The 11,148-nt window shown below is 38.2% G+C and overlaps 1 protein-coding gene across 1 annotated transcript; it reads right to left on the bottom strand.

The window, feature by feature from the left end:
- Window positions 1-7,903: 7,903 nt before the first annotated feature.
- LOC311272575 (uncharacterized protein) lies at window positions 7,904-11,117 on the bottom strand. The gene is made up of 4 exons (XM_084379102.1): window positions 10,574-11,117; window positions 9,370-9,614; window positions 9,133-9,274; window positions 7,904-8,256 (listed from the first exon to the last, which is right to left on the bottom strand). The coding sequence occupies exons 1-3, from the start codon at window positions 10,998-11,000 to the stop codon at window positions 9,155-9,157; spliced, it is 792 nt and encodes a 263-aa protein (XP_084235228.1). The 5' UTR covers window positions 11,001-11,117; the 3' UTR covers window positions 7,904-8,256; window positions 9,133-9,154.
- Window positions 11,118-11,148: the final 31 nt, after the last annotated feature.

Genomic DNA, 11,148 nt, shown 5'->3' with positions numbered 1-11,148 from the left:
GACTTTGGCAAACTCTCAAACTGTTTCTCAGCATTGAAAACTTGGCACTTGAGCGGCTGATGAAACCTGTCATGTAACCTTCAAGTCTCGAACATTTATGGATTTAACGATTAAAAGATCACAGTGGATTTAGAGGCTAAATACAATAATTTCTCTTGACCTTCAATTAACTTTTCTAAATGTTTGTGTCTGTATTGCTTCAGATCCCGTTGGACAGAAGAGAAAAGGTGTGAAATGCCGTTTTACTGCAATCTAATAGAAGCTTGTAGCTCTCTTTTTTAGCCAATATTATTAGTTATTAAAATGTATTTAATAGGGACGATGCAGTTTAACATAGCTACAATACAGAGTATGAAACTGATGCGCTGCACAGAGAGTTTACAGCTTTCCATAATTTTCAACTCTTGTATCTAGTCGTGTAATTACAGCTTTCAACAGCTAACATAACATACGCCCTGCATCAATCAGCTAAGAATGGCCAAAGCTCTTTGAGCCAGCAGTTAACCTTTGTTGTTGAAGGAAATTAACACTGTGAGTAACCAAAACACTTCCTGGAACAGATTACCTCTCATTACTATCTTAAATATCCTCAAATTACAACAACCAACAAATAAAGACAATAACTCTTAGTTTTGAATGTGGAAACTGGATGAAACTGGAAAATATTGTCTTGTTTTTTGTCCTCCAGCTGCTCTGCCTCAACTTCGGACAGATAGCTTTCCTTGTTGCTAAAGTAACTGCTAACTAATGCTAACCAGCAGCCTCCCAAAGATCACCTCCTGACCCTGATGACAGATACCAGTAACTGTGTTGCTTAAATAACTGGTAACTGAGTAGCTGGCTGGTTATGGTGCAAGCTATTTGCCAAAGAGCCAGCTGGCAAGAAAACCGCCTCGGCACAGTAGCTCAAACTCGCCTCCATCTTCTCAGAGGCTGTGTTGTTGCTGCTGAAACAAGTCAGAACTGAAATGTCTGTATCTGCAGAGACCACACCCTCCGCCTCTAGTTTCTTATTATATTAGTATTTTGTTGTTCAGGGTGTTTCTTGGTGTCAGCGACTCTGGAGACAGACAGGCGACTGTTGAGCTTCATTCCCATGTTGTAAAAAACCCACACTTTGGGTTGGACTCCAAGAAAGGTGTCACTCAGAGGTTTTTGCACTGATTAAGAAAGCAGAAACAACAAAACTAGTTTATTTGGCTCATATACATGACCTTTGACAGCTTAACATCCACTGTCAATGTCATCTAGTCCAGCAGATACTTGTCCCATCACATATCAGGGTGGAGATTCTGAAAACCTCAACTCGCTCATGGTCCTGAGCTTGTATTGGCATGTTTCTGTTAGGTGTGTATCTAAAAGGTCATTTGCAGGTGTTACGGGAAGCTTTCAAACCAAATCCTTCACATTTCTATGAAGTAAAATCTGTCTGTTGTGTGTCCGTCATTATTTCCTCTAGATGTTTGGCAGTGATGGAAATGGTACTTTGCCCTTGCTTCGTGCATCGCTACCCTTTTGGGTGGTGACAGCCTCTAATTGGACTGGCAGTGAGTGTAAATTTTCAGGTCTCTGCCAATTTAATAGCATAAAACAAGAATATCGTGTGGATTTTTAGCTGTTAAGAGCGTAAATCTGATGGCAAGACAGGCAAACAATCATGTCATGTTGTAGTCGATCTACGTTCGGACGTTATTATACGGAAAAAATTAAAGAAATAGTGGATGATGAGTGTCCTTTCAGTGCCCTTTACACATAACTATTTTCTGAATGTCGTGGTCATTTTTCTGTCATCTGTCGTTAAGACTCTTTATGTTGCTGTTTCATAATCAATCCAACGTGACTTTATTGTAAACAAATCACATCGCTGTGGCGAAGAACCTCAGCCGTTTGTGCTTAATTACGCAATCGTTTACTACACTTCCAGCATTACTTTGTGGTGTTTACAAGATTCATTATGAGAAGGTAGCTCAGCTCAATTTATGTTTATTATTAACATTAAAACAGCCTCTGCTCCTGGCGTTTCGTCGAGTGGACAGACCAAGCTCTTTTCGAAAAGCAGGTGTTTTATCGTAGGGCCTTACTTTTTCACGGTAGAAACTGTAGTTACAACTTAACAAAGGCCTTTTTTATTCATTTCGATCTGCAGGCACAATCATTTTTTCAGTAACATCATTAACTAGCCTGTGATGAGGTGTTTGACACAGATGGACATGCATTTTCACCATTTTCATTCTCTCTGTGGACGACCTGAAGCCACAGATCTCTTCATTTACTGTCCTTCGTTCTTTGGGGAAGTAAATAAAATCCCAACCTTTGGGATTTTTTATTGTTTGACGTGAGAAACGCAACACAGCGTTTTTTTAGACAAGTCTCTACTAGCCGTTTTCTGTTTTGCACTAGCATTTTCACAGCGTTTGTTTTCAACCAAAGGGCGACATAGCCGTTCTGCGGCTGCTTTCATCTTTGGCCGTTGCCAACTTGGTTTTTTGGAGCCAGACGCAATCGTATTTGGAGGAGGGAGTGAAGCTGGGGAAGATATCCTGATTGGATCTGACTAAGAACCTGTGGTAGTCACTCGCAAGGTAGCCATGCCCTCGAGCTTTCTCTGATTTATGGTTTATTTTACTCTATACGGGACCTTAATTAACAAAATGAACATCATAATGTACTGAAGAAGACTAGAAACCAGCAACTGAGGCCATAAACTCCTCAGTTGCCCCTGGTGGCCATGAGTGGGAATGCAGATTTAAGGCTCTTCTGCATTGGCTTCAGAAATCTTTCACGAGGACTCGACTTGCAGCCAAATACTTTGGAGTCTAAAAAAAGCTTCAGTCATGGTTGAGTTGAAAAAAACAGTTCCTCTAAGCTGCTTATGTGTTCGCTCTCACAGAGTTGCACAAGCAGCAGACGGGATGCCTGCTGTTGCAGCATTTCAAAGGAAAGTTAAGAATTTCCTCAGAACTACCCGCATGTGCCAGCCAAGCATGCAGTGCATGTCTCTACAGTTGTGTATTGTGTTTTAATAAGCACAACACACACACACACACACACTGTCCTGTGTTGACATTTCTTTATTAGTCGTGTTAAATGGAAATCTTTGAACACACCGCCGAATATAAAAAACGATTATCGCCCTGATGTTCCCGTGATGACTGATTTCAAGACTGCGCCTTGTCTGTGCTGCTTGTAAATATTAAAAGCAGACCATAATAGACAAGAGGTGCACATTATCTTGAAGCCAGCAGAGTATTAAGATTGAAATCTCTCCCCTCCAGAGCGCCAGACCTGCCTGGTATTTTTATTTGAAACATGAGTGGTTCACCTGGAATCTGGACAGAACTGAATTTAACCCTCGTGCTGCAGCTGGTGAAAAATAATCTGTGCAAAGTCATTTGTGAAAGTCACTGTTTGTGCTGCTATTTCAGGCTCTTATAGTAATCCAGATCCCACCCAGAAACTCTTTCTTTGCTATCTTTTCACTCACATTTCGGAGTTTAAACGAGCATGCAAACAAACTACTGACTGCAGTTACAGAGATCCTCTCACAGTAATTAATACATGAAGATGAGAGCCGAGGCAGGTGAGGGGTGTGGAGAGACAAGTGAATGAAGATGTTGCTTCTTACAGCAGATGTTATGTGAGACGTCAAGTTTTGTTTTTGTTTTTTTTTCTGGTGATCCATTTTCTAAGTTTGATCTAAGTTGTTTTCTCTCCTGTGATTGACTTGAGAACTGGTGGTTTTGCCAGGATAATCTTAATAATTTTTTTATTTTTTTTATGTGTGAGAGTGAGTTCAAAAATAATTCAGTGAAAATACATTTTCAGGAGAATAATTTTTTTGGGTCGTCTTTTTTCACATGTGAAAGTGAGTGACGAAGTGAGTGTTTTCAGGATAATTTTTTGGGGGGAAATTTTCTTTTTTTCAGGAGAATATTGTTTGAGAACTTTGGGCAAAGTATAGAAGTGAGTGACAAACATTTTTTCAGGAAATTTTTTTTTTTGGGGGGGTTGTCTTTTTTCACGTGAAAGCGAGTAACAGCAATGTGTTCAGGGTAAAATAAGATTTCAGTGAAAATAATTTTAAGGAGAAATATTGTTTTGAAAACAAATGTTTTCAGGAGAAATATATTTTTTAAACAAATTTTCAGGAGAAATATTGTTTTGAAAACAAATGTTTTCATGAGGAATTCTTTTTTGGAAAAAAAAATCCTGGAGAAATATTTTTTAAAACAAATTTTCAGGAGAAATATTTTTTCGAAAACAAATGTTTTCAAGAAATATTTTCTTGAAACAAATTTCAGGAGAAATATTTTTTCGAAAAGAAATGTTTTCAAGAAATATTTTCTTGAAACAAATTTCAGGAGAAATATTTTTGGAAACAAATTTCAGGAGAAATATTTTTTGAAACAATTTTCAGGAAAAATATATTTTTATATTTTATATCTTTTTCTAATGACAAACTGAATGACTCTATATGACTCTGTGGTGGCATCAGCCATTTTCTATGGAGTAGTCTGCTGAAGCAGCAGCATCTCGGCAGCAGATAGGAAGAAACTTGAAAACTTTATCAAGAAGGCCAGCTCCATCCTGGGATGCTCTCTTGACCCAGTGCAGGTGGTGGGAGAGAGCAGGATGAGGTCCTTCCTTCCTGCTGCTGTCAGACTCTACAATCAGCACTGCTCCCAGTAGACCTCATTGTGCACTGTGGAATAAAAACTCTATACATAACCCATTTCTCATTTTGGTTTGCTCTAACTGGGCAATTTTCGTACTCATATTTATTATTTGTTAATAACAATACACTGCCCACACTGTTTATAATTACACTATTTATATTTGTACATATTATGTATATACAAGTCTATTTCTATTTCTTACCTTTTTATTATATTGTTTATTTTTTACTATTATTATTGTTTATTATTATTTGTTATTTTATTTTATTATTATTTCGGGTGTGAAACCAAGTGGAGAATTTTGAAATTCAGGATAATCTTTTACCCTGTGTGAAACGGAGAGAAACTGGTTTCAGGAGAATTTGTGAAAAAATGTGTCCTGAAAACTAAAATTTCTCCTGAAAACATTTTTGTCACTCGCATGAAAAAGAAAAACACCCCAAAAAATATTCTCCTGAAAAAAATATTTTCACACCTGGAAAAAAATTTATTTGTTGTGAAAAAAATGTTTCCACTTGGTTTCACACCCAGAACTTAGAAAGATTATCCTGGCAAAACTTTCCCACCAGTTCTCAAGACAATCACAGGAGAGAAAAAACAATTTAGATCAGACATAGAAAATGGATCACCAGAAGAAAAAAAAAAGTCTTCGCTTGCCCCTCAGGGCCTCCGTACTTTAGACTGAAGAATGATGGACTGATGAAGCTGGTGAAGGACTGACCAGGGATGGGGAGGTGGAGGGAGCGCGCAAAACAGCAGCATGAAGGAATTAAAAGCAGCAAGAAAACCATCTTTAAAAAGACTAACAGTGGAGGTTTCACTGTGCTACTGGATAGATGTGACGCTGATGTGAACAGCTGATAACTCAATTGACGACTCCAAATAATGACAGCAGGAATAATGAGTGAGCATGCGTGAGAGGAGTGATTGACATGATGGTATGAGAATTAACCTAGACTTAAAAGTATCAGGTGTTGGCAGTGTTGAACTTGTTCTGCAGAACTCATGCAAATACCAGTGGTTGCTTGCTGTAGGCTATATTTAGTCCATGTTGACTTCCTTCCTTTGTATTTGCATCTTGAGTTGAACAAAAGCATTCACACCTGATCTGAATTCCTGCCCTGACTCCTTATTTTCACGAAGTGAAGATCATGACCAGCATTTCTTAGATCTGACAAATAATCTGAAACTGAGATGAAGACTGAGACACATTTTGGAGTGGATACAAAATGTCATTGGCTATTAAGAGAAATACATACGCTTCCTCCTTTCTTTCTTTCTTTCTTTCTTTCTTTCTTTCTTTCTTTCTCTTTGTTGCATTTTGGCTGCAAACAATAAAAACAAAGCTTCACTGATTTTATCTATGGCTCTTCATGTCCGCACTTGGCAGTGAGGTATTAAATTCCCCTTGTTATAGCATTTCTCTGTAATACCGTGCCTACTGGCAGCAGGATGTGTTTCTTCCTGCTCTGGTTCACTGACTTCCTGTCATGTCATCCCTATTTTTTTTTATTATAAATATATTACATTGTTTTTTAAGCAGAAATCGTCACTGTAGCTCCGAAGCTAAACGTGTTAGCACAAACTCCGTCATTATGTTACATACATAACATCTTTTCAAATCAGTTTGGGATCTCGGGGCTTCCAAAGACTTGGATTAAGCAATTCACTTTGGCCTTACTCTGTGATGTTTTGTGGCACCTGAATGGCATTTTCCTGTGGAAAAACTTCAAACTGATGTTCACTGGGACGTGGAGAGAAAGAGAGAGAGAAACAAAGGCAGAGGAAGAGAGCTGCAGTGATTCACTTGGTTGAAGTATTCTCAGGAATCCGGGGGTGCACACAGTCCTCGCCTACTTTAGATGCACTTTAGTGAAACCCTTGAAGTTGCTGATCCCAGCTGTAATCATTCTGAGGAAAATTACACCAGCATGGAGAAGCCAGAGGGGTGTGGTGTCACGCTGTGCGCCTCCTCCTCAGGGAATTTACTGATTAAGCTGCAACACTCTGGTGACAAATATTTGAAGCGAGCAATGAAGCAGCACAGGGTCAGTTTGATATAATACTGCCTGCTCTACACTTACATTTAGGTCTAATATGATTACCAGTAGAGGAAGAAGTCAAATTAAGCAAACCTATATTAATTCATTTAACAAAATTCAAACCACTATAGGATGAGCTGCTGCTGACGTTATTAAGTGAGGTTTTTAATTTCACTTTCTGCACACTGAGTCACCTGTGGTTTAGTTTTTCACCTGAAATCAGCTCTTGTTAGACAAACTTCTGACCTATCTTAATCAGTCAACAGCACTTCATGTGGACTATTTCTTAAAGGAAAATGTCAGTTATCAATATGATGCATGGTATGATGTTGTCATGTTAGCAATGGCTAGTGGAGCGTACGGAAGCCCTAAACTGTGATGGGTCTAACATATTATTTACTCTATTTTCCTCTGTTGATTACAAATGTTGATTAAGCTTTAAGGAACAGGAGGGAACAATCTTTTTTTCTTGTGATAATGGATGGATTTATCTCTACTTGGGAAAACAAAGCTTGTTTTCCCTGGATCTCGAGAAAACAAATAAAATTGAATTTGTTATCACAGTAAAACAGAGGAAATAATACGTCCGACCCGTGACCTTTCAGGGCTTCTGTGAGAATAACATTACATCAGTGGTTTTTAAACTTTATGTTCCCAAGACACACCAACTGGTAAACCAAAAATTTGACATACTGGAGTTCCCCAGAAGGATTTAAAGGATTTTTTTAGAGTATATAATTTGCCTCTGTGCTGGGAAACTAATGCATACAAAGTACTGATACACTCAATAAAAAAACTCATTCATTACTTGTTTTATAATTGTATATTGATGATATTATGTTGTTATAACAAAATCCCACTGCACACCATTCAGGAACCACTGGACTCCATAAAAGATTGGATATGAAATACAGTTTTAAACAATATTAAATAGTTTATAATTTAGATAAGAAGTTGACTGATCAAATAGTTAAATTCTTAATGGAAAAATAATAATCCAAATTAATGGATAATGCAATTTCAAAAATAAAACGTCACAACCTCTCATTGCAACCAAACTACATAAAAGGTTGATAAGATCCAATATCAATATTTTGTGTGAAAAACGTATGAAATAAAAACTTAATATAGCCCTTCATTAGTATGTTGAAAAATCAGTAAAGGCACAAAAGATAGAAATGAAAATATAAATCCAGTCAATGTTTATTTTTCTTTGTAAACAAACACAATGCCAAGTGAAAGTACATTGAACAAAATTATGTTACAGTGCTGCACCAGCTCATAAATAATTTATAACCGATATACACTGTATATAGTTAGCAACTGATGTACAAAAATGGCAAATGCTGATAATTGCAGCTAGAATTGAGTTACCAATTACAAAATCATTTTTTGCTTCATCAATAAGGCCACAAAGTTTAACCTGCATTAATATATTAACAACCAACAGTCTGCAGGAACAACGGCTGCATGAGCCCCTCCTGGTAGGGCTCTGGTGATGGAGGTGGTGGAAGGGTGAAGAAGATCTGTCTGCAGTCCTAACATATATAACAAACACATTTTTACAAGGATATAATAGCAGTTTTTTTCTAATACAATATATCTTCGGAAATATTTTTTTAAAACAAATTCCATGGGAATTATTTGTTTTGAAACAAATTTCATGAGAAATATTTTTTCGAAACAAATTTCATGAGAAATATTTTTCGAAACAAATTTCATGAGAAATAATTTTTTTTTTAAAACAAATTTAGGAGAAATATTTTTTGAAAACATTTTCATGAGAAATAATTTTGAAAACAATTTTTATATATATATATATATATATACATATACACAAATTTAGGAGAATTTTTTTTTTTTGGGAAAAAAATCTTCAGGAAAAATATTTGTGAAAACATTTTCAGGAGAAATATTTTTTGTGAGACAAATTCCAGGAGAAATTTTTTTTGAAAACATTTTCAGGAGAAAATTTTTTCCGAAACAAATTTCAGGAGAAATAATTTTTTTGAAAACATTTTCAGGGAATATATTTTTGAAAACATTTTCAGGAGAAATATTTTTGAAAACATTTTCAGGAGATTTTTTTTTTTTTTTTTTTTTTTTGTTGAGACAAATTTCAGGAGAAATTTTTCTGAAAACATTTTCAGGAGAAATAATTTTTTTAGACAAATTTCAGGAGAATTTTTTTTTTTTTAAACCAAATTTAGGAGAAATTTTTTTTTTTAAAAAACATCTTCAGGAGAAATATTTTTGAAAACATCTTCAGAAGAAATATTTTTGAAAACATTTTCAGGAGAAATATTTTTGAAAACATTCTCAGGAGAAATATTTTTTTGAGACAAATTTCAGGAAAAATATTTTTCTGAAACAAATTTCAGGAGAAGTTTAACCTGCATTAATATTTTACCAACCAACAGTCTGCAGGAACAACAGCTAATCCAGTTCTATAACTTCATCGCTGGCCTCCTCTGGCTGTGGATGCTGCATGAGCCCCTCCTGGTAGGGCTCTGGTGATGGAGGTGGTGGAAGGGTGAAGAAGATCTGTCCCCAGTCCTGACATATTAAACAAACACATTTTTTCAAGGATATAATAGCAGTTTTTTTCTAATACACCTTGCCTGTAGTATTTAAAGACAACAGTCACTTACAGCAGGAGGTCCAGGCTGTGGTGGAGGTGGGTAATGCAGACGACTTGACTGAAAGTGGGGGAACATTTGGGGTCCAAACAGGGCATTATTGTAAAGCCCAGCAGGCACAGGTGGTACCCACGGCATGTTGAACATGAAGTTTGGATATGGGGCGAACTTGCTGGGGCGATGAGCTGGCATCCGAAATGGAAAGTGAATAACAGGCGGAGGTGCAGTCGGGCCAAATCTAGTAAAGTTTGGAGCATCTGGAAGGAAAGATAAGACAAAAACTACATTTGAACATTTTAATCTTCCTGAAGATAATTTTATTTAATTTAAGACAGGTGTCTTAGCATTAGGGAGGACGTTTCTCTGCCATCCATTTACATCGAAGCATATTGACATAATTAAATGTAAAATGGCAAGAAAATATGCACATATTGGATGGTACTCAGTAGAGCGCATACCTCCACCAAGACCCAATGGTCCATTTTTGTATTAACTCATACATACCCGCCGCCTAAATATGACACTCCTGAGAATTTTACACAAGCAAAGAACAAACAAACAAACAAACAAACAAACAAAAAAACGCCAGATCTGTTAAAGAAAGTGAGAAAAATAAATCCTGGATCCCTCCCTTTATCTGGAGCCACACCAAAAGTTTAATGCTTATGTCTTTGGACGCCATGATAGTATTTACATGATTTCTTTACAGTCATGGAGCTTTTTCAAACAAAGATTTTTTTCCCGCCACTCTCCTCCCACTCGACTGTGCGCGTGCAGTTGTGCGCGTGTCCTTGTGCCAGCTGCGCGGCTTGCTCCACGAGCGGTTCTGTTCGACCAATCAGCAGGTGTTCCATACACGGCCGTTGATGACGAACCGAGCAGTCCGGTTCTCTTTAAACGAACCCGGCTCTGTATAAACTGTCTCTACGAAGTGAAATCTATTACTGAACATTATGAAACTATTAATTTAGATCCAAAATGGCGGATGTATTCTCCTCTCCCCTCCTGTCATGTGTCAAATGCAGTTAGTTTAAATGTTAAACCATTTCTCGTCGGTGCTGTAAGCGGACTTTAACTCATCTGTTGTTAGCTAGCTGACACAGAACGGGTTGGCTAAATGTAATTATTTGTCTTGGAGTAAAAACTTTCTCATCCTGTTGTAACATCTCACACACATTATAATTAGCGATATTAGGATTATATTATGTTAACGTACCTGATCCTTCCTCACTGGAGGCTGAGGCCGGCCCCCCGTCGTCCGCAGCGGCTGGTCTGCTCCGGAGGTCAAGGGGCCGCTCGGCGGCGGCTGCTCCTCCAGATGGCTGACATATCAGTAGTCCAGCTGTGGCCGACTGACGAGCGCCTCCGTCCGGGGCCGAGCCGCTCCCGGTCCCCTCGGCCTTTGGTCTCACCTCGCTGGTTTGGGCGCAGGGATGCTGTGGAGGGTGTTGGCCTCCTCCCTGGCTGCGGTGGAGGGCGGTGATCCGAGTCCTCTGAGTTATGAGGTAGCACCTCCAGCAGCTGCACTTCAGAAACGGGCATACCTTTATGTGGCCCTTCCTCGGGACGATGATGCCGTGATGCCGACATCTCGTACATGTAGGCTTTCGTGTTTGCTCGACGGATTTGAATGAGGAGGACATCAGCAGCTGAATGAAGGCTAAACTTTAAAAAGAAGTGTGATTAGCAAAGAGCCTCCTCACATGTAGGGGCCTGCATGTGACCCGGTCTGACCTCTGCCCTGTATGAATGTATCACTTTCAGTCGTGGGAATATGTGACTGCGTTATGA

Source organism: Pagrus pagrus (assembly GCF_965226575.1).
Source record: "Pagrus pagrus genome assembly, chromosome: 17".
Classification (NCBI taxonomy): Eukaryota; Metazoa; Chordata; class Actinopteri; order Spariformes; family Sparidae; genus Pagrus; species Pagrus pagrus.
This window is presented reverse-complemented; position numbering and strand designations above follow the sequence as displayed.